The following is a 23,994-nucleotide window of genomic DNA, read 5'->3' as shown; positions in this document are numbered from 1 at the left end:
AATCATTATACATATTTATATAATTATGTTTTAAAAAATAATTAAAAATATTAAAAACCGACTAAAATATATTCTTTAAAAATATCATATTTTTTATTCTTGAAAACATAAAATAGAAAACAAATTTCTTGTTGCCAAACATGTTTTCCAATCTTTTTATTCTAAAAAACAAAAAAAAAATTGTTCTTAAAAATGATTACCAAACATACCCTTACTAATCATAACGATATTTTTCAAATTTTCAAAATTTAAGAAAATGAAAATTATACAAAGTGTCCTTAATTACACAGGGTATATACCTACTTTTTGCATAAGAATTTTTGCATTTTGTATGTCTTTCTATTATTAAAAACAAAAAATGGGAAGTATATCCAAACATCAACCTAGATAATTACTTGATACCCTAGTCATTTTCAAACTAGCCCCATGTATTGAGTGAAAAAATAAGTAATTCTGTATCTTAAAAAGCATTCAGAGCTTGAGTGCCCCAACTGCTTCAGGTCGCCTTCACAAATAACAAAGAGCCAATGGGAAATCATAAATCCTTTTAAGAGACAAATACTAGATCACACTCACCAAAGATTTTGAATACAAACTTTCCTCATATCGTCACTTGTGTTGATTCAAAAGAACACTTATCATGTGGTATCGCATGAAATCCCCATAACTTTCATTAGAAAAGCATATTCATACGCTGTTTCCTCACAGTGACCATGACGGCCTCCTTCACCAAAATGGCCTCCATTCATATTCGTCTTCAGGATGACCCCACTGGAACAACTTGAACAAGTGCTATCACGTACTTTGGCTACCCATTTGGCAGCTTCCCAAACTCCCACCCTGAGAATGGTTGTAACTTTTAAATGCCACCCATCTAAGTTTATGTGCAAATGTGCATGCGTATGTAAATGTAGATGAAGGTGCAAGTTGAAAAAGCTACCAATATGAGCCAATGGATGCAATGTATCGTACATACATATATAAGAAATACAGAATAAGTGCATGCAAAAATGTATACAGGTATGAAACTGTAGATGAAGAAGGTATGAGCTAAGAATTTGCCTTGAGTCATAGAATGATGCCGTAACAAGCACTGAAGGATGACAGCTTCCTTGAGAAATATTATCATATGGAGAATAACTTAAAATGGACTCAAATTGGGATTGTACTCGAGGATTTCCAAATTCTTCGTAGTCCAATAAAGTGAGAGGCAAATTGGGATCTAACAATGTGTTGCAAATGTCAAGAAATGGAACCTGACAAATATTTCAAAAAGATCATCCTTCCAATAAAGCCTGTGCTTATGATTAAAACAATGGAACATGCAAACTAGAAGAACTCTTCATATGAGAGAAAATGTACAAATTTAAGAGTTACAAGACAAAAGTTCTCTCCCTCTTTTCCCATAGGATGAAGTAGAAATCAAGATCATCAAATAGATTATATTTTTTTTCTTTTTGCAACAGAAAATGACAGTGAAGACATGATATTCTAATATTATATGTTTACTACTTTACCAGAGTGCGTTCCCACTTTTACACCCCATTCCCACCCCACACCCTGATCCCCAAAACGCACCTTGTCCTGGTTAGCAAAGACTGTTGAAGAAGCAGCGCTGAATCTTCTTTGGGTTTCCGTAAAAATCAGTAAAAAAAAAAGTTTTTGTGTTATATACATAATGATCTTCCTTCTGCTGTCTTCTTAGCAACCATGCAGAGCAAGTGATATAGATTACCAAAATCATGATAAACTGATTTCAATCCAATCAGAATATCAAAAACAAAATGCCAAGTAGTTTCATATGTTATTACCTTCAAAATAGCAGCACGAAACATATCAGGACACATATTGATAGCTGCCCCTACAAGAAGACCTCCTGCACTAAATCCAATAGCACCAAGCTGGTCTTCATGAACATAGCCCTCATTAACCAGGTATTTGCCGCATAAAACAAAGTCATAAATAGAGTTTAGCTTGTTCAATCCACTGCCACATTTGTGCCATGAAGAATCCGGACCTCCACCACCCCTTCCCACATAAAATATGTCAAATTGAGTACAATATAACAGAATCACAGGTAAAAACATACACATTTAGTTTCAACCATGAATCTAACCATCAGACTGCAATTAATATAGTTAGCACTCAGTATCCCAATGTCAAGTCATATTGGTAGTAAATAGTAATTAATATGCTTTATTTGAATCTCACACTCAGCATTAAAAAAACAGGAAAAACAGAGCAGAGGTTCAACTAGATATTGACTCGACCCAAATCAAACCATAGATGTTTCTTGAACACATTGAATCAACTATGAGAATGCATAACTTCCAAAAATAGCTTTGCAAATTAGGTGGTTTAACCTGCAATTGAAATGCCCACACTGTCCACCATGAATTTAACCATAGCATGTTTTTTTAACACATTGAATCAACTATGAGAATGCATAACTTCCAAAAATACCTTGGCAAATATGGTGGTTTAACCAATTCAAATGCCAACCAATGCCCACTTACGAAAAACTATGCAGCCATAATTGGCAAAGCAAAAGTCAGACAGATAGAACTAACCTCACATCAGCGAATGCCACCACCCAGCCACGATCAAGCAAACTCAGACGATCTGAACACCAGGCTTTATCTAGAACTTCCCCATATGCTCCATAGCCTTGTAGAAGGCCAGGAGACAGACCCTTCTTCCATGCTTCTCGTGAGTACAAAATAGTCAGAGGAACCTCAACACCATCATGGGAAATAACCTCCTTTCTTTCACAACAGTATGCATCAGAAAAGTCCTTCCATCTCTGAACTTCAGTAATCTGGGCATGTTTGTTCTCACCATTTTGGGCATCCAACAGTTTGTTAGTATTTAGGTCATGAGTCTGTGAGAACGATCCACTATTACCAAAAACACCTAGTACCTCCTCTTGCTGCACTATGGAGAATACCCGTTGCCGCATGTCATAATCAATGATCATATCAGGCATCTGCATTTTCCAAAAAGAAAAAAAAAAAGGAAAGAGGGAGAAATTCAGATGCAACTCCTAAAAGTAAAAACCGGATGAGGTTATGTAACTCAAAATTGGAATGATATCATATTCATACAATTTGATTATGCAATTGTACTTGAGAAAAGTTTAAAGAGAGTAAGGCCTCCATCAAGTTATTGATTTTCAGAAAGAAATGAAGCTAATCATTCAACAAAAGGAACTTCATTTACACCCCAAATTAGGACTTTGGCTATGCTTAATAAATTGAAAGTGAGACTTGAGAGTATAAATGTCTTCAAATGGCATAGAGCCTTTGCATTTGGTCTCACAATGTTGTGCTAGGCATAAAATGATCCACTACTTCAACCACAAATGTAATATCAAAGCCATGTAATACATGGCAGGAAAATGATTGGAAGCCACCAAACTCTGAGGGTACATCCATATTAATATTATACATTCTCATTTGGCATTCCAATTATATAAACAAATGTCTCTATAAATAGAAAAGCCAAACATCAAGGACCACAACCACTCTACAAAGAAAAAACATCAAAGTTCAAGAACTTGGAGAATTATCGCCATGCTTTAAGTGTATGAAAGTTTTTCAAAGACAAAAAAAATTTTAGTCGAAAAATATTTGAAATTGAAAAAAAAAATTACAAAAAAAAAAAAAGAAAAAAAAAAAGCAGCATTTAAATGCTACAGATATCCTATGTTGTAAGACAAAAGAAGAAAGAGAAATGAAGGAATTAAACTACAAAGCATCAACATTCAGGATTTATATCTCATTGTTAAGCTTATAGAAGTTATACCACTGGAGATGAAACAACCACACGATAGACGAAGTTCATGAAGTCATGATTTGAACATGGAACAACTTTACATAAACCCGAAGGCAGAGGGAAGAACCATGGACTAAGATCACCAATCTCCATTTGCTGCTGTAAAAAAAACTCGAGAAAAATTACCAGTAAGCAACAAGCATGTTTATTTAACTATGGTTTTGAAAGTGCTACATGTAGGTGAGCTGTCTGGCTCTGGATCAGAGAGACGCCTTTCGCCAGGCATCCGTGTACCCTTCCAAAAAGGCAGGTGCATCGAAGGCCTGCCTTTCTGCAAAGGCATTACTGAATGCCCTCTTAAAAAATAAGAAAAGAAAAGAATCATTCTAAAAATGAGTTGTACATTAGTTAAGATGTTCTGCTGAACAGCATAGCCTTCTCTCGTTAAAACACAAATTAAAGACCACAGAAATACCCATGGGCTGTGATAAAATATTGTAGGAATAGCAAAATAAATCGCTCACAAATATTTTCTAATGCAAACATATGATCAAAGATTGTAGCATGTTAAAAATAAATAAATAATCTGAAAAGCAAAAATGGCCCATAATATGCTTACACTCAAAAGCATAAGGCATCCTAAATGTGAGCTACCAAGCAATGCCCTGGCACATAAATATCTGTCTCAAACTAAATCCCCAGATAAAGAGCCACTTATGCTAGAATATTGTATCAATACTATCTCTCACATCCAAACACAGCCTACCAAAACTTCCTTCTGTGCCAGCTTATTGATCTCTCTTGTCTTCAACTGTAACCTGAATAACATTTTGGGCACCATCATCTACACAATGAGAGATGAATTTAGAATGGTACACAAGATCCCCCCCTTTTTATAGGGCTTCAATGGTGGCTTTTCAGAACAGAAGCGACTGGCAAATATGATGGTGGCTCCAAAAAGTGGCAGCAACGGCATTAAAGGATTTGATTGGTTATGAAGGCAGTAAGGACAAGGACTATGGCAGTGCAGGGTGCTGATTGGTGCAGAAGGTCGCAGCTAGAGGTGTTTGTGTCAGGGGGATCACCTTGGGCTGTTGCCAACCATGGGCAGTGGCTGACCTTGGCTATCATGGTGCTTGAAGACCCTCTACCAGGTCAGTGTGAGTCCTTCAAAGACACGCACCCAGACCCAGATTCGTCCATTGTCTCAAAGAGAGTAAAAGAAAAGACAAAAAATATTATTAAAAAAAAAAAAAAAAAAGCATAAGCAGCTTTAAATACTGAAGACCCCTCCATGATCAGATGATCCCCTTGGTTGCTCATGACTGGAGAAGCATAAAGTCTCTCTCTCACCTCAAGATCAATAATAAACACTGAGATTTTAAGAAAAACAAAAGAAAATTAAAATCTTTATTAAACTAAAAAAATGATGAAGTAAAGTCTCCAAATCTCTCTTATTATATATCTATCCATCCATATCAAAACACTAACAATGAGAATACATACATATCCTAACTCTAATCCTACACGGCAATGTCCTAAGATATTACAAAGTCCAATAAAAAAAGTCATGGAAACTGATTCTCATAATGTTACAAATCAAAATATCCTTGAAATAAAAAATTTTGATTCCAACTAGGTCTTGGTGTGAAATTTCAGTTTCAAGTATGAAGAAAAATCACCATCCGACCTCCTTCTTTGGGAAAAATCAATTTCAAAAGGTTCAAATCAAATTTTTTTATTTCCGCTATTTGGATTCCCTTGCAGTGCACAAACCAATTTTGAAATCAATTCCAAAGCAATTCCTACTTTCTTTGTTTTCTGAAATCACAATTTTCGATTTCACAAGTCTCAAACCAGAATTTCTGATTTGAGATACTGCTTCCCCCATTTGCTCCAATTTTGAAATCAATTTTGCACTGAATGAAATTGGAAATTCCAATTTCAACTTCTATCTTCACCCTTGTGAAAATAAAAGCAAATCAAATATGAAATCAAAACCATTTTTGCTCTTCCCTCCAAATCGAAAATGTCAATTCCTCTTGTTCTCAAATTGAAATTTTCACTTGTAGCAACCATCTTCTCAGTTCTAACTCCTCCAAAATCGATTCCTGATGCTCTCAAATTGAAATGACCTTTGTATTTCAATTTCATGGTCTTTTTGCTTCCCTTCACTTCATTAAAGATCTGAGTCTCTTGCTTTGCTCTTACCTTTGCTTTCAGCAACCTTGTGCCATCCTTATCTTTGGGATTCACCTAAGTTAAGCCCTTTTCCTCTTCTTTGTTGCATTCTTCACCCACCCAGATTCACACATTAGCTTTCAAATTTGGACTTAGCACACATTCAAGTTAAAAATAATTGATTAAAAATCAAAATGCATTATTAATCCTCAGGTTAAGTATGAAAATAACTCCGTTTTGAGTGTTAATCAATTCATTCTCTCTCAACACTTCCATAAGCGTTGGTGGACACACACCATGCTTTAGTTTCTTCTGCTCACTAGTTGATGAGTTACACAATTACATGTTCAAATTTTTGAAATGATTGTTCCTATACAACTGCACGTCAAATGATATTAAATTGCATATCCACTTTAGGTTGCATCTCACTTCACTCAAGCCTGCATCTGGACACATTTCAGACTGGCATATGCAATAAATAATCCTTGTACATTATCAGAATCTGAAAATATAAACAAAGAGTAACCACCCACACAACAATGAGAACTTAGGATGAGATTCAAATTAGCTCACTCAACTGAATAGGACCTTAATCCCAACTAGTTGGAGAAGGGTATCTTGTTCCTACAGTGTGAGTGATTAATTGTCTGCAACCACCCTAAGAAAAAAGTAAACAACATATGTGCACAATTCTCCTAATTTTTTTGCCATTTTTTTAATCCATTACAACTATTTTTAAATAACTTATTCTAAATATATCTTCATAGGAATTCACCAAAGATCGAGTTTATCATCATTTCATGTGTAGCATGCAACATGAAGTAGCTATTTTGTGGCAAGAACAAGAAAATTACTTATTAAAATATTTTCATTGATGCAGAAGCACCAACATAGATTATTTCACATCTACAGATACTAATAAAAGTACAGGCAGGATTGCCCAAATATTGATATATATATATGCAATTTATTATTATTAATTGTTGTTTTTGTTCTTATTCTTAACATTTTCATTTTTGTTGTAATTATTGCTATTATTGTTATTCTTATAATTATTGTTATTGTTTTTTACTATTATTATTGTCTTTGATGTTTTTGTTGCTATTATTGATATTGATATATATGTGCAATTTATTATTATTAATTTTTAATATTGTCATTGTTATTGCTATTATTCTAGTTAATGTTATTCTCATTATTACTTTTTATTATTTTTGTTGTTGTTATAATTATGGTTACTTCTATTGTCATTGTTGTTGTTGTTGCTGCTGCTGTTGTTGACATTGTATTCAGCTCAAATTTCAAGCATTCTTTCTCTTTTTTTTCTTCCCTTTTCTTTCAACAACATTTTTATGTTTTGTACTCCTAAGCACTTCATAATATATTAATCCAGTATGCAAAACAACTTCTTTTTTTTTTTTTTTCTGGATTGGAACACTTGGACTAATAAGGAAATGTGATGTTAAGAAAGAGAGTGAGAGAGTGCGAGAGCGAGGGTGAGGGCGACGACGGCGAGGTGGAATCGAAACGGAGAAGAAAGAGCTTCGGGGTGGAATCGAAAATCTTTGTAGTAGAGGTGGAGAAGAGAAGAGGTAAAACCCTACTCTTCATTGTGAAAAGTAAAAGAGGAGTGTCCTCATGGGTTAGACTGGGGCCAGCAAGCGTTGGGATTTTTCTGGAAGGGTTGGACCAGTGCATTAAGGATGGAAAAGACGACAAATGGGAGAAGGTACTCCATGGTGCGTGAAGTTAGTAAGGCGGGGAGCTTTATCCGGTTAGGGGTCGTAGATGCGGAAGAGAAAAGGTACAGCATTTGCATCTCGAGAGGCAGAGGGGGAAGAAAGGGATGGTCAGTTATGGCGGAAGCGGTGCGGAACTTGTATACAATGATTGATAGAAGAGAGGAAAAAAAGGACGAGCCGACCCCTGAAAGAGTGAAAGCTGAAATGGTAAAGAGATGGGGGAATAGGAATAGCATCTCGGCCAGGATGGAGATAAAGGGAGAGGACATTTGCAGAAATGTGGATAGATTGGGACAATGCTTGGTGGGAAAATGGAACCCTAAGGTAGCAGGAGGAGAGGATCTGGCGAGGATGGTGTGGCTGATGGCGAGTGTTTAGGGGATAAAAGGGAAGCTAGGGTTGGCCTGGATGGAAAAGGGTCAGGCCCTATTGGAGTTTGAAAAGGTGGTAGAAGCCAGGAAAGTATTCGCCATCGGGAAAAGGTTGGTGGGGGGGATTCATGTTGATCTGGAGCTATGGAGTTCGAGTTATGGGTGTCTGGAAGAAGGGGAAATAGAAGAGGAAGCTTGGGTGAAGATTAAAGGCTTGCCTCTGTCGCTTTGGGTTCCTAATATTTTGCGAAGGGTGGGAGATGAGTGTGGGGGCTTTGTAGCCATGGACGATCCGACGGAAAAAATGGAAAATCTCTGATGGGCGAGGATCCTGGTGAAGACGTAGAGGGGCAAGCTGCCAAGCTCGATAGAAATTGGAATCGAAGAGACTATTTATCATCTCCCGCTATGGTGGGGAGTCTTGCCGTCGATTAGAAAGAAGTCGGAGGACTGCCGGGGCTCAACAGATCGTGGCAGAGGAGAGAAAAGGCGCAACGGAGGTGCACGTGCTGGCCGGCGAGTGGAGGAGTGGGGCAGCGTAGGTCTCGAGGTACTGCTACGGTCAAACGATGGGATGGAAGGGCAGTTGGACGGGACGGGTAGGGTCTCGTCGGGGGGCCGGATCCAATTCGGGTCGATGCTCCGGGCTTCAGCGGGTGGGGTTGAAGATGGGTCGTCCTTGGATGGGCTTAATGAATCCAATTTGGGCCTAAGGAGGGATGGGGAGCCTAGTTCGCAATCAACTTTTGAAGTAGTAATGGCAAAAGAGGTCGGAGGTGGTGGGCTTGGGCCGATGGGCAGGACGAAAGGTCCAAAAGGTAAGGAGAAGGTATTAGAGGAGGAGCCTAGGCCGCGTTTTGGGCCATTTTTGGACCAAAGTAAGTGCAGCAGGCCGTCATCGAGTTGTTTGAAGGAGTTTGGGGCGCAGCCTGGTGGGCCTTCAGTCAAGAAGAAAAAAGGCCCGGCGGAGTATCAGCCTAATATAGGCCCGATGGAGGCTTTAGCTCAACCTGGGCTCTCTGGTGAAGCCAACTTTGAGCTGGAGTTTCTAAGAATGCGGGAGAAGGAAACTGAGAGTGATCAGAAGGCTAATCCTCTCTATGTGTTGGCAGACAGTGCTCTAGAGGATGAAGCTTTGAGGTATGAGGCTTTCTCAACTTTACGGGGTTTATGGGACTCGGGGAATTCTTCTCATTCTTCTTTGCTTTCGCTTGGTCGGACTCCAGAGGGGGAGTTCTTTGATCATTCTGGGGTGATAAGGGAGGCTTGCCAGAATGGCAATGAGTCAAATGGGCAAGGTGCAGCTGGTACTTGGTAATGTATGCTGGGAATTGGTTGAGTTTAAAGGCCCCATATCAACGGCAAGGGAACTGGAGGGGGGATCATCACAGTATGAGCTACAAGAAGAAAGGGGGGAAGGGGACCTGGACTGGCAAGAAAGTAGTCTAGCAAGGTTCAACCAATTCCTGGGTTTTTCGACTGATGGTCTGGAAAAGGATATTTTAAATTTTTTGGTCAAAATCAGGAAAATGAGGGAAAAGATCCACAGTAAAGGATTATTGGAAAAATCGAGGTTTGAAAGGGAGTTAAAGAGGTTGGAATGCTTAGTCAACTATGAGGGGGATGGCTGAAAGAAATGTCCTATCCAGGGCAGAGGGGTGCAGACTGTGATTGTTTAATGAATCTCAAGTTGTTAAGCTGGAATGTGAGGGGGGTGAACGAGAGCACGAAAAGGAAAGTAATTAAATCGGTAATTAGGAAGCAGAAGGTGGATCTCTTCTGCATTCAAGAGACAAAAATTCAGGTTATGACTGACAGGGTGGTGAGAAGTTTAGGGTCGGGTAGATTTTTAGATTGGAAGGCCCTGAATGCATGTGGCTCGGCTGGTGGTATCCTGATTTGTTGGGATAAAAGAGCTCTGGATTTGTTGGAGTGGGAGGAGGGTCAGTTCTCTTTATCCTGCAGATTCAGGATAGTGGAGAATGGGGTGATTTGGGCTTTTAGGGGTGTATATGGCCCGTTCACTAGATTTGAGAGGGAGTGTTTGTGGGAAGAAGTAGGGGCGATCAGAGGAATTTGGGAGGGACCTTGATGTCTAGGAGGTGATTTCAACATCACCCTGGCTCAATGTGAAAGAAGCAAGCAAGGGAGAATAACCTCAGCTATGAGGAGGTTGCGGAAGTAGTAGACGAGCTAGGTCTTGTGGACTTACAGCTGCATGGGGGAGCCTTCACGTGGAGTGGGGGCATGAAAAGTCTTTCAAGGGCTAGACTAGATAGATTCCTAGTCTCTCCCTACTGGCTTGATCAGTTTGGTAGGGTGAGTCAGCGAAGGCTTCCTAGGCCGACTTCGGACCACTTTCCAATATTACTTGAGGGGGGTAGCTTGAGGAGAGGGCCTACCCCTTTCAGATTCGAAAACATGTGGTTCAAAGTTGAGGGGTTCAAGGATTTAATCCGTAATTGGTGGCGGGGGATTGAGGTCAGTGGCAGCGCCAGTTTTAGATTGTCTACGAAATTGAAGGAGTTGAGGCAGAAGCTTAAAGCTTGGAATAGGGAGGTGTTCGAAAATCTAGAATGTAACAAGGAGGCTGCGCTTCATCAAGTGGAGTACTAGGACAGAGTGGAGGATGAGAGAAGCTTGACAATGGAGGAATTAGCTTGTAAGAAGGAAGCTAAGGAGGGTTATGCCAAGTGGGTAGATCTGGAAGAAACTCACTGGAGGCAGGTGTCAAGGGAATTATGGTTAAAGGCAGGGGATAGAAACACGGGATATTTCCACCGTATGGCTTCTGCCCATAGAAGAGTCAACTACATGGACAGAATTAAGATTAATGGGATTAGGCTGACAGAGGAGCGTGAAATTAAAGAAGGGGTAGCGAATGCTTTTCAGCAGCAATTCTTAGAAAGTTCGGGGTGGAAGGCAGACATTGGAAGCCTTCCTTTTAATCAAATTTGCTTGCAAGAAGCGGAGACGTTGGAGCTTCCCTTCACTGAGGGTGAGGTCCAGACGGCCTTGATGGAAATGAATGGGGATAAAGCCCCAGGCCCTGATGGGTTCTCTTTATTCTTCTGGCAATGTTGCTGGGACTTCGTTAAAGAGGAAATCTTGGAGATGTTTAAGGAGTTTCATAACCATAATATGTTCCTCAAGAGTATTAACAATATATTTCTGGTGCTGATTCCTAAGAAAGGAGGGGTCGAGGATATAGGGGACTTTAGACCCATCAGCCTTTTGGGGGTCTCTATAAGCTGTTGGCAAAGGTGCTGGCCAACAGGCTTAAGAAAGTGATAGGAAAAGTAGTCTCCCCTGATCAGAACGCGTTTGTCACGGGAAGAGAAATTCTTGACGCCTCTCTAATAGCAAATGAAGTGATCGACGCCTGGAATAAGAGGGGGGATAATGGGGTTATCTGCAAGTTAGATATAGAGAAGGCCTATGATAGTATTAATTGGCAGTTCCTTTTGAAGGTCATGAAAAAAATAGGGTTTGGCTCTAAGTGGCTGAGGTGGATGTAGTGGTGTATTTCCACAGCCAAATTCTCAATTATGGTGAATGGAACACCAGTTGGTTTCTTTTCAAGCTCAAAAGGATTGCGGCAAGGGAACCCCCTGTCCCCTTACCTTTTTGTCATGGGGATGGAAGTGTTAAGCGTTCTTATCAGAAGGACTATGGAGGGGGGCTTTATCTCAGGGTGCAAAATTCAGCGTGGTAGAGGGCGGGCTGCCCACGTTGTCCATCTTCTCTTTGCCGATGACACTATTGTCTTTTGTGAGGCTAAGAAGGAGTACTTAACGAACTTGAGTTGGATTTTGTTCTGGTTTGAAGCCGCTTCAGGGTTAAGAATTAATTTGGCTAAGAGTGAGATCATTCCAGTAGGGGAGGTGGAAGGGATAGAGGAGTTGGTTGTGGAGTTAGGGTGTAGAGTGGGGCAGCTGCCAACAGTGTATTTAGGGCTACCTCTGGGGGTGCCTACTAAGGCTGTCTATGGGTGGGATGGGGTAGAAGAGAAAATGAGAAGGAGGCTTGCCCTGTGGAAGAGTCAATATATCTCAAAGGGCGAGAGAATTACACTAATTAAGAGTACAATGGTTAGCATGCCAGTGTATCAGATGTCTTTATTTCGAATGGCCATTTCTGTGGCAAGAAAATTAGAAAAATTGCAAAGAGACTTCTTGTGGGGGGGGGTTCACATGGAGAGGAAAGTTCATCTTGTTAAACGGGAAGTGGTGTGTGGGGATAAGGAGAAAGGGGGGCTTGGAATTAGGAAGTTTACCCTTATGAATAAAGTGTTACTTGGTAAATGGACTTGGAGATTCGCTTCTGATAAGGAGGCCCTTTGGAAGCAAGTGCTGATGGCAAAGTATGGTCAAGAGGATCATGGCTGGAGGACCAAAAAGGTTGTGGGTGCATGTGGGGTGGGGGTGTGGAAGGAGATTTTAAAGGAAGCTGGCTAGTGCTGGGATAAAATGGTGTTCAATGTGGGGAAAGGCAATAAAATCAGGTTCTGGACTGACATGTGGTGTGGGGATTCAGCGTTGTCCCAAAGGTTCCCACATCTCTACATCTTGGCAGCCCATAGGAATGCGTTAGTTGAAGACATGTGGGACCAGAATGTTGGAGAAGGAGGCTGGAACTTGAGATTTATTAGGGATTTTAATGATTGGGAGGTGGAGATGGTAGGTGAGTTGCTCCAAGCGTTGAGAGGCTTTAGGATTACTTGGGAGGAAGACTCGGTTTCTTGGAAGGGAGGGGGAAGTGGGCAGTTTAGAGTGAAAGATACGTATAGCTGGTTGGATAGGCCTATGGATATCATCTTCCTGAAAAACAAAATTTGGATGGAAAGAGTCCCAACTAAAATCATGTTTTTTGCGTGGGAAGCGACTTGGGGAAAGATTTTGACTCTTGATAGACTCCAAAAGAGAGGATGGCGGCTCCCTAATCGGTGTTTTTTGTGTGCTTGCGAAGCGGAAAGTGTGAATCACATTCTTATTCATTGTATAGTGGCCAGAGTGCTATGGGATTTAGTGTTGGGTTTAGTTGGGGTCAAGTGGGTGTTCCCTAATACTGTAAAGGAGGTATTATTTAGCTGGGGGGGTGCTTTTGTGGGGAAAAAAAGGAAAAAGTTTTGGAATTCCATTCCGTTATTTATTTTTTGGACGGTTTGAGAGGAAAGGAATAGACTAGCATTTAGGGGGGGGGGGGGGGGGGGGGGGGAATTAGCAATTCAGAGGTTTAAATATTCTTTTGTATGTAATATTTGGGGTTGGGCTAAATTGTATATGGAATAGAAGCCGCATTCCCTTTTAGGTTTCCTGGAGTGGCTTGCCTCCAGTTAAGGGGTGGTTTGTTTTTGGCCTTTTTGCTTGTAAGGCCTTTATTGCCTTGTATACGCCCTGTATACTTTGGGGCTTTTTAGCCTTCTTTTAATGAATTGTGCTTGCTTATCAAAACAAAAATAACTTTTTCTGGTTTTATCTTTCGTTTCTATCGTACAGCTTAATATTCACTCCAATTCTATTACAATAACCTTCAATGTTATACAGAAAAAATTAAATAAAAAGACAAATATGATATTCTAGTTTCAATAAATTTTATCGATAAATCAGCTTGTAATATTAGCAAAAATTTCAATACCTTATAATTAACATCAATTGGCATATTGATGGAGCATATCATAGAGCAACCTTTGCTATTGAGGAAAAGCACCAAATGTCCATGAAAAATGTCCATATCTTGTATGCTAATATCTTCACCTGGGAGGATGATGTTCTAAAAGAAAACAACGGCATATGAATATATGTTTGGTTAGGAAACAAAAAAAAAAAAAATATGCTATATATAAACATATGAAGGTTTTGTAGACTTTTTTCTTCCCAAAATTCCTCTATTATATCACTTATTTTCATTCACATCTCACATCTACATTATTTGCTTGTAACTGTCCATATTAAATTCATCTCTTTACTATTATTTGATTGTAATGGTCTAGATTAAATTAATTTCTTCATCATTCAATATTTTGTTCATAAACATTAATATTAATTTTATATCTGTTTATTATTCCTTTCTACAGGCAGGATGGATCTGCCTTTGAATCTTGGTAGGAGATTCTCTTGACCACTGAACTTTTCTTCTTTTTAAATTGTCAAATTTTGTTTCCTTACATTTTTTTTTTTCCTTTTCATATCCAAATCTGTTAATGATTCACAAAATTATTCTATTTTTCATTTTTCAGATTGATGAATGGCTAAAATATGATCCTATCTTTTCATCCGGTTCTGAATTTGAGAATGCATGCAGCTGTGTAGATGGATTGTCGTTGAGGCAAAACTATGTGGTTGGTTATAGGTTGTCAGTTGCAGATATAGCAATAACTTCAGGTCTTGCAGGTGAAGGCTTTCAAACTGTACTTAATTAACATGTTGTCCAAAGCCATGGGTACTTATCTATGTATTGTAAAGCATAAAGACAGTTTACTAATTCCCAAGATTTTAGGTTATCTGCACATGAAATTGGTTGGTAGCTTTACCATTCCTCACCACAATCAAGATGTTTGTAATAAGAGCTTGCTCCAACTGAATATAGTATGAACATCCACACTTAGAAGAAAATCCTTTTGATTTTTCAATTTAATACTAATTAAATTTAATAAGAAAGTGTGTCTTGTAAATTCCTAAAAGAATTCCTTAGTATCTGATCGAAGTGGAATTCTTAGTAAAAATAGGATTCTCATTATTTGTGTTAACTTGTTTAGATATTTAAACCTGTTCTAGATTACCTCTTATCCAGAGATCCAACACATTTCTTCTCTTTTTCTTTTTATTCAAGAAGGATATGGGGAAAGCTAGGAAACTAGTTGCATTGCATGATAATTTACTGGATAGTTCAGGAGAACTTGTTGACGATGACTATGCGGGGTATGATTATCCACAGCTGCAGTGCTGCAACAGGAATGGTGGCGTGGTGTTGGTGGCACTAGCTTATAAAGTTTGAATTCTATAAGTTCTATTTGTTCATTCAAATTAATTTTTGGGAATCCTTTGTTTGCTTTGATTTCATTCTGTTTTACTTCATTTTTGGCTTGAGTTTGGGCATCAATATCATGCTTGGTTCATGGGCTTTTCAGTGGGTTATTTTTGTTCTATCCCATTATACTCCAATAGGTTTGCTTTAATACTGTGTTTGAATATTGCATTAAATTGAATATATCTTCTGGGCTTACACAGGAATGCAATCAAGCAAATTGTATTTTTATAGAATTCTATATCTCCAATGCATTTCTTGAAAATTGTGGTGGTCATATCAAGTTGTGTTTTCAAATGTTATGTCAGACACAATGAGTTGGTTAAGTTCCAATAGGTTTAAATTACTTCCCCAAATATCTCACCTCTTCACTGTTTAATTGCAACAGTACAATATAATTTCAGTAGGGATTAAGTACAATATGTATGAAGTGTAGTGCGTGCACTATGCATATGAACACTACTTAATGAGAGATTTCATGTTTAGTCAAAGCTGCAAAGCAATCATAATATAGTTTAGATCAAAGGTCAGGTGTTATTGCTCACTAGCTCAGGTAGTATATAATGTATCTATAGGCACATACTCAAATTTCTATGTTTTTCCTAAATTTCCAGTCAAATATATCATCAAAATTAACTTTGTTTTTACATGAATGGAAATATTCAATGATATAATTTTTATGCATCATATTTATTTATAATTTTCAATTTAAAAACAAACCAGGGAGCATTTGATGATATAAAACTCAATGAAAAAGGAAAATTTTGACAATGTTCCTACATATTTTTTTGTGAAAGAAAATATTAATGTAATAGCTTTATGTGCATCACTCATAACATTCAATAGATAGCTAGATAGATAGATAGATAGATAGATAGATAGAGAGAGAGAGAGAGAGAGAGAGAGAGTTTAACTTTTAAGACAAAACATTGCCAACAAACAACAAATGTAAAAGCAATAGTATGAATCCACATTGCCAAAAAATAATAAAGAAGAGCACATGGAACCAATTAAAAGATGAATATATCACAAGGAAATAGCCAAGCAAAAAAAAGGGAAAAAGAAAAGAAAACACAAGCACACACCAAAACAAAACAAGAACAAGAATTGTCTCCATGCTGCAAATTGTAGAAGTAGGCTTGATCAAATTACATGTTATAACAGCTAAGTCAAGTAGCCTGTCCGATTATAGCAGCACACCCCCATTGACAAGAAGTATGATGCTTTAATTTTTATGAGTAGAACAATCCATCAGAAGATGCCAAAAGGAAGTATAGCCGAGGTACAGGTAACTTATGCAAGGCTTACTCAAGAAGTAAACAGATACAAAGAAAAAGAAAATAAACTAATTTACAAAGTGTATCCAATCCCAAAAATACAATCACACGTATTTTCTAGCAATATGCTCTTCAACTCAACTCAACTCAAATAAGTTTTAATATAGCTGAGGTCACATGAAACCTTTTTTGGCTAAGTCTGCTCTTGTCCAGGACCTGATTTTTTGTTGTTCACGTATTATTTTTTCTTCTTTACAGCCTCATACCACTTCCTTTCTGGCCTCCAAATCTTTAAGGTTCCAGCTAACAATATCAGAATCCACTCAAAGCCAAAATGGACAAGGTTACTTTCACCACTTCAATAAGTAGGCAATGTTGTGATAAGGATCCAATATATGAAGCTTCAGGTAGGTCTCCTTTCTCCTTTTTATCATTTATTGTGATATATCAATGAAATGTAAGTAAGAGGATCAAATTCTAAAATACAATGGCAGCCAGCAAATAGATTCAAATTCAGCTTTTATGTGTCTGAGAAATAATGCTAGATTTGCCTACAATCCATAAGAAATCCTATGGTGAGGCTAAAATGTGTATGCCCCCAAAAGAAATCTACCCACCGATATTTCAAGATACCTTCAAATCCCATGATAACTAGTGAAATCTTCTAAAATTTACCTTAGCTTCAACTGCTTCAATATATCAACCTACCAGTGAACAACATCACAGAAGTAAGCCAGCATGCCAGGATTCATAGTTTAGTATAATAGTTTACTATATGTTATATTATCTTGATACTGGACCTATAAGTAAGGGGTGCTGTGCCACAGCCAAACAGTTCCAACAATTCAATTTCTAAGTGGCGTCTAACTATTTCCATGCACCAAATGAGAAGTTATCGAGATAAACTTGCACCAAAATTAAGTTTATAGTTTTTCGAAATAAACAAGTATATAAAATATAACGCTCCATTATATCTTTTCATTCTCCACAAGAAAATTGTCTAATTTTTTCAGTGTCCATGAGCATAATTCTCTTGACTCTTCTCTCTTAGAAGGGTTTTTTACAGATAAAGTAATTTAACCCATGTAAAAAACCCTTCAATTCTTCATGAAGTGGTATTCACATATGCCTTTGAATATACAAGAATAGAACACCAGGTGCAACATGCAATTAAGATACAAAGAGGACAAGATTTACCTGCCAATTAGCCAACTGTACATCGTCAACCTGGCATCTGGCCAAATAATAATCTCCAACAGACAATTCCTTATCGGTTAAAGGAGCATTTGTGAGAATATAGAAAAAACCATGGTGATGTTCCAAAAAATACTGTACACCAGGGACACGCTTATTCATTCTTCGCAAGCCCTCTTCTGGATTGGTTGCATTTATCACGAAAACCTGCAGAGCAACAGGAAATAAGCCTCAACAAAGAAGGCTGCTTATTTACAAATGTCAATGAAGAAAAGGAAATTTTATAGGCGAGTTCCTTCCTCAGATGAACTCCTTGAATTAGAATTCACGGTTATAAACTTGCCATCCTTTGTACTCGTGATGTCCACACAGAAGCTGGGATCACTTTCTGTAAATACTGGGACATCATTCACAGCATCTGATCCCAGTTTAATGCATTGCACCCTGCCAACAAAGAAATAGGTAAGAAAATATCCAACTCCTGAATGAAAGACTCAAGAAGACAAAAGCAAGTTTGCCTGTAAGGCCGTTGGTTTTCATCTGTTGTTGTATAGAATAAAGTACAACCATCTTGAGCCCATGCCAAGCTAACAACCCCATCAACCCTCAAGTCTGGAAGAATACAGCCACTATGGAGATCCTTAATTTGAAGCATGAACCGTTCACTCCCAGTTATATCAAGTGTGTATGCAAGAAAGTTGTGATCTGGAGAAACTCGACATGTACCAACATGAACATAACCTACAACATTAAATATCTAAATGAATCTGAATGCCAATGGAAATAAAAATCAATTCCACAGATATAATGTAACGACTTGTACCCAATTGTATAGATATTGTTCACTCCAGGCTCAAAGAGGCCCTCACGGCTTTTAAAACGCATCTATAAGGTTAAGAGAAGCTCATACTTATATAGCATCAAGAACTTTCTCCCTTATCCGATGTGTAATATCACAATCACCCCCACATGCAGACACATCGTCCATGTTGTATCCCATGGGATTGTAGGGTCAAACAAACAGGGCCAAACAAACCCCTACACCAAAGTCGAGGATCAGCTTTAATACCATTTTGTAATGACCCACACCCAACCATGTAGATATCATCCGCCTTAGACCCAAAAGAGCTCTCACGACTTTTAAAACACGTCTACAAAGTTAAGAGAAGTTCATACTTATATAGCGTCAAGAACTTTCTCCCCTATCCGATATGGAATATCACATACAAACCCAATTCTTTAAAGTTTGAATTTACTTTTCATCAGTGCCATGCAAGCATAGAAACCCTTCCATTTTTTTCTCATCTCCTAAAAAATACATTCTCTTTTACGTTTCAAACTTTCTAGATAGAACCCAACAAAACAAGAATATATATCACACTCAAAACAAGGATATATATCACACTCATTTAAAATGGTGCCTAAAAGATAAAAGACCAACTTCCATAATACAAAGCAATTCAAAGAAAATTATATCACTTCCTAATTAGTAACCTCAATATATAACATCGCACCTGGGCTTCATTTAATTCATAAAGATAACTGAGATGATCCAAATATTTACCAAAACCCAATTTAAAAAAGGGCATGCATTCTTTCCAGGTAAGGAGGTAACAAGTAACTTGCCATATTCTTCTGCAATTTCATTCCAGTCCAGGAGAACTTTCTCCCTTCCAAATTCTCCTATCACGTTATTAAGAAAAGACTTTGCCCAACCATTTGTCTGAGTTGCTAATTTCCGACAAAGTACAGGGTATTCCTTCCCCTCCGGAATGTATTGGTAGTATAACCTGCTCAAGCAAAACTCAACTTCAATTCATTAACCTCAAATGCATTTTCATTGATCATACAAAAAAAAAAAGTTTTCTTCCTTTGTTCTTTCTTTTCCTTTTTCTTTGATAAGCAAATATGGTGTACAAACTAGTGCTAGAAAAGGGGAAAACCCAATTACATGAGGATATAGACAGATGATCCCACGGCTAAGACAGGGACATAAGCAAAGGACTAACTGAAAGACCAAAACAACATCCTGTAACACAACCAAACTCTATTAATAAAATCAAGGATACAAAGGGCCACTGCTCCCGAAGAGACTGATCATTAGACAAACAGAGGCTTAAGAAGGCGGTCATTCAAAACCAACCACCAGTACTTCACCTCACTAAAACAAACACACCAGCCCCACAAAGAACTTTCAATTGAAAACAGGCATCTCCCAAACAAGAAAGCGCACAGCTTATGCCCGCAGAATAGATAATTGGTAATCATTCTGCTAAGTTGCTGGCATCCTATCTCGTAAGTTGTACATAGAGATGACTTTGGGCCAGGATTGCGATAGAATAGAGCAACCCCTCAACTTAATCAACATTCATACTTAAAAACATAGAGAGTGGCAAAATGCAAATTTTAAAGCAAAATTTGTGTCGACACAATCATTCATCCTCTAAACCTAGCTAACAGAAATGATGTTAATTGAGAAAAAACTTCAATTTCAACACAAACGATAAGGGTTCACAGAAGAAGCAAGAAAAACAGAAAATTTGCAATTCATATAGGAAATGGGAAGAACGGGAATGGACAAACCATGGCCCCCAGCGTTCAGTGGGAGTGGAAATATTAGTGGGCATTCTAGAATTCATCTCAGAAAAGAGTGTCCGCTGGAGGTTAAGGGTGTCAGCCATGAAAGCTTCAGCATATGAGTTTTCGTGGCGAAGGTATGCGGAGAGGTCGGGGTCAGCGGTGTTGGACATCCAATGGTAGGGATCTTGCCACGATGTGCCATGAGCTGAGACTGTGAAGGGAACTTTCTTTGGGACTGGAGGGGCGTCTCTTGGAGCTGAGAAGGGTGATGGTTTTCTTCTGCATAGAGAAGAGAAAAGAGAACAGACTACTTTAAATTTGGGGAGTAAGCCTAATGTTAGCGATGACGAGGACCTTGTGGGGCATCGCAGAAGATGTGAAGCCATATACAAATCTCCCTCTCCCGCTCAGGGCTTTTAACTAAATGAAAGCGGCGGAGGCAAGTATAAAACCTCATTAGGTTTCGCCGATCAGTATTCAGGCTGTGAACTTTCCTAGTATTTTTTTGTCATACAGTGTCATGCTTGACAGCCTATAATTTGTTTTCAGGTGCGTTTGGTTGGTAAGATGGCATAGGATAGATATATGAATGATGTCATATCCATTGAAAAAGTGGTATATGATAGAGCTTTTACCCAAAATACAACATTTTAAAAAAAAAATCCATAAAGTAAACCAATTTTCAAAATAATACTCAATCTAATGCGTCTCTTCACATACATTGTCACATTATAAAACCGTAGTTGATAACTACAGTTTTATTTTTTTAAAACAGTCAAAATCATAGTCACTAACCACAGTTTTAACTTTAAGTTTAAAACTGTAGTTGGTGACGACAGTTTTGACTGTTTTTAAAAGTAGTCAAAACCGTATTCACTAACTACGACTTTAACTTTAATTCTAAAATCGTAGTTGGTAACTACAGTTTTGACTGTTTTAAAAATAGTCAAAGTCATAATCACTAACTACAACTTTAACTTTAATTTTATATAAATATATATTTAACTTTAATTTTTTTTAAATAAAAATATTATATTATTTTGATTTTATATTGATTAAAAATATGTGAGTGGTTTAATAAAAATATTTAACTTTAATTTATCTCATTATTTAAATAATAGTAATATATGAAATTAAATAATTGATATCTTTAATTTGATGTAAAAATATTTTTGTTTAATTTTATTAAAATATTTGGCACTATACTCAATATAAATATAATTAGTTATAAATATACTATTTTATACCCTCATCATGAAGAATATTATATTATTTTGTAACTTTGTGCAAAAATTAAAGTCAATTATGCATTTGTACAAAATATAATATGACATAAAGTAGGTAAATAATTGGAAAATTACTTAAATACAACAACAACAAAAAAAAAAAAAAAAAAAAATCCTTTCAAAATGGGATTAAAATGGAATGGAAAGGCTTAAAATTTTAAACTTAAAATGCCAACCTAATAGAATTTGTTTTTCCACTTCTTAAAATATAGAATTGTAGAAAGAAAATACATTTGTTTTTCCAATTAATTCACTATTTAGTTTAATTGTTTTGGTAAATAGATGAAAATGCTTTTGGAATATTTTTGTAAATTCATTGAGAATAAGAAAAATGTTCCTTATTAGGTACTAACCGGAGTTTTGGGCAAAAATGATTTCTTTAAAACAAAAAATTCATAAATTAATTTATTCTCAAAATAATTTTCAATGTAATGTGTGTCTTATTCATGTGGGTATTCACATCACAAAACTATAATTGGTAATCACGGTTTTTGAATTTTTTTTTAAAAATAGTAGCTGGTGATCATAACTTTAAATTTAAACCTAAAACCAATTTTTTAACTTCAAATTTTAAATCATGCAAATATTCAATTTTTTAAGAATTATTTTGATTGGACGTTTAGATTGTAATTTTTTTTTAATGAATTGTTTTTTCTATATCAATATAGTGTTGTTGTAACTAATTAGTTATAAATATAATTAGTTTAAATTTAAACCTAAAACCAATTTTTTAGATTGTTAGATTGCTATATGTAAGTGGTATATATATATATATATATATATATATATATATAAGTTTAATTTAAGTTTAAAATTTATCATATTTTCATTTAAATATACAATAATTTGTTCATAATAAAAAAGAAATTAATAATATAATGCAAATGAAAGTAAACACAAAAACTAAAAAACAGTCCTCAATGAGTGCCACATGATGGGGTCTTCCTCTTTCTCTACGGACGCCTATGATACAAAGACATCTTTGTGGAATCTATCTGTGTAATCTATCATGTCTCAGTATGTATAGGTTGAGATGGAGCTGATAGAGGCAAGACTCGACGTCTACGTGGACCACGACGTCTCCTAGGAGGACATACATCTAACTGTGTAACATGTGTAAGGGTATGATGCATGGTAGTCTCTATGGGAAGAGGTGTAGGTGATGGTAAGGTGGTAGATGGTGGGGCGATCTCAAGTACAATGATATCTAATATGGTAGCATCTAAGAAAGGTGATATAGGAGATGGAAGAATGACATCTGCTGTAGTGGTAGCTGGTGCAATAACATCTGATATAGTGGGCTCGATAAGAGAAGATATAAGTGGTGATAGTGAGGTGACATGTGGTGTAGTGGTCTCCTCGAAATAAGGTAGAGGTGACTGTAGATTAGTAGATAGTGGGGTAGTTTCTAGTGTAGTGACATTAGGTATAGTGGCCTTTGTGGGAGGAAATACAGGTGATGGTAGAATGGTATCTGATACGACATGCTCTAAGAGAGAAGGTCTAAGTGAAGATGATGGTAGGGGTGAAGGGGGAAGTGTGGAAGCCTCAAGTGCAAATGGGGTAGATGATGTGGATGGTGCTAACATGGTCTCAGGTGGATGCCGAGATCGTTGAGGCTGTCGACCAACTCGCCCACCATCTAGCCTACTACTTCTCCCTCGGCCTCGAATAGGCTGCATCCTAACTATAGTGGCTGACACAGGTGGTCTCATGGATGGGTATGATGATGTAGGTGACTAACGAACTAAATGTATGCGATGCTCCTCTCCAACAACATGCAAAATATCAATAACAATCCGATGAATGTCGCCTAATGCACTTGAAGTAGTCCCAGCAGATCGACTAGCAATCTCAACCATACCGGTGATCTAAAAAAAAAAAAAAGTTAAATAGACGAAGATGATTTTTAATTAATTATAATATAATAAACCATTTATAAATTAAAAAATCTTACCAACAACTGAGTAGTTGTTGTTGTATTATGATACCTCATCTTGTCTCTATGGAGAGGGAGTGTGATCAAACGTCGTGTAATATGTCGATACTACTCCATATATGGATCATGAAATTGCATAGCACCCACCATAGGTGGTGCCGTCACAATACGCTCCACACGACTAGCCCATAAGGTAATATATTGTGCATGGAATGCTCCCCAATCATACTTATGTCGTCCTCGCCTATCCACGTAATAGAGGTCTTGTTCTATGGAACAAGATGGAGGTATCCCTTGTTGGAGGCCAAACTTTCGTAGCACTTGCTCCGGTCGATGCCACTCGACAATGTCAAAGCAGATAAGAGGTGACATCGTCCGCTAAATCTCCTGGTCTGCTAGAGATATCGTCGGAAGATGGGCAACTAAGTCTCCCATAAAACCTGTTAAAATCAACATTTGACATTAATAATGTTAATATTTATATCATTAACAATAACACATTACATCTTATATGTACCTGGTCATGGGTCTGTGCATCTAATTGGTCTCGATAAAATGTCAACACACGTGATGGGTTTTGAGCCCATGATAAAGGTACTCTCCACCTACATCCTAACAAATCAG

General features: G+C 37.5%; 1 protein-coding gene across 5 annotated transcripts; it reads right to left on the bottom strand.

The window, feature by feature from the left end:
* Positions 1–410: 410 nt before the first annotated feature.
* LOC100258143 (uncharacterized) lies at positions 411–20,662 on the bottom strand. Of its 5 annotated transcripts, XM_059736612.1 has the most exons (12): positions 20,149–20,261; positions 19,517–19,594; positions 19,192–19,355; positions 18,084–18,306; positions 17,867–18,009; positions 17,569–17,774; positions 13,706–13,840; positions 3,805–3,933; positions 2,571–2,986; positions 1,812–2,028; positions 1,063–1,256; positions 411–840 (listed from the first exon to the last, which is right to left on the bottom strand). In XM_059736612.1, coding segments are annotated over exons 2-12 (2,031 nt in total). In that variant the 5' UTR covers positions 19,519–19,594; positions 20,149–20,261; the 3' UTR covers positions 411–638. The 5 variants fall into 5 exon arrangements, 4 of the variants coding, with proteins under 4 accessions (XP_059592595.1, XP_059592538.1, XP_059592555.1 ...); XM_059736555.1 differs by lacking the exon at positions 19,517–19,594 and having other exon boundaries at positions 20,149–20,660; XM_059736572.1 differs by lacking the exon at positions 19,517–19,594 and having other exon boundaries at positions 3,805–3,930; positions 20,149–20,660.
* Between the last annotated feature and the right edge of the window lie 3,332 nt (positions 20,663–23,994).

This window comes from Vitis vinifera, chromosome 1 (genome assembly GCF_030704535.1).
Source record: "Vitis vinifera cultivar Pinot Noir 40024 chromosome 1, ASM3070453v1".
Taxonomy (NCBI): Eukaryota; Viridiplantae; Streptophyta; class Magnoliopsida; order Vitales; family Vitaceae; genus Vitis; species Vitis vinifera.
Note: the sequence above shows the minus strand (reverse complement) of the source record. Positions and strands in the feature narration are given on the sequence as shown.

What these genes read in the sequence shown, in the direction of transcription:
- LOC100258143 (XM_059736555.1), bottom strand. Translation starts at nt 20,531, where the DNA reads ATGGCTTCACATCTTCTGCGATGCCCCACAAGGTCCTCGTCATCGCTA. An exon ending in ACTGAACGCTGGGGGCCATG is followed by an intron (nt 19,356 to 20,148) that starts GTTTGTCCATTC and finishes TTGCTTGAGCAG; the next exon opens with GTTATACTACCAATACATTC. An exon ending in GTGGCATTCGCTGATGTGAG is followed by an intron (nt 2,029 to 2,570) that starts GTTAGTTCTATC and finishes TTATGTGGGAAG; the next exon opens with GGGTGGTGGAGGTCCGGATT.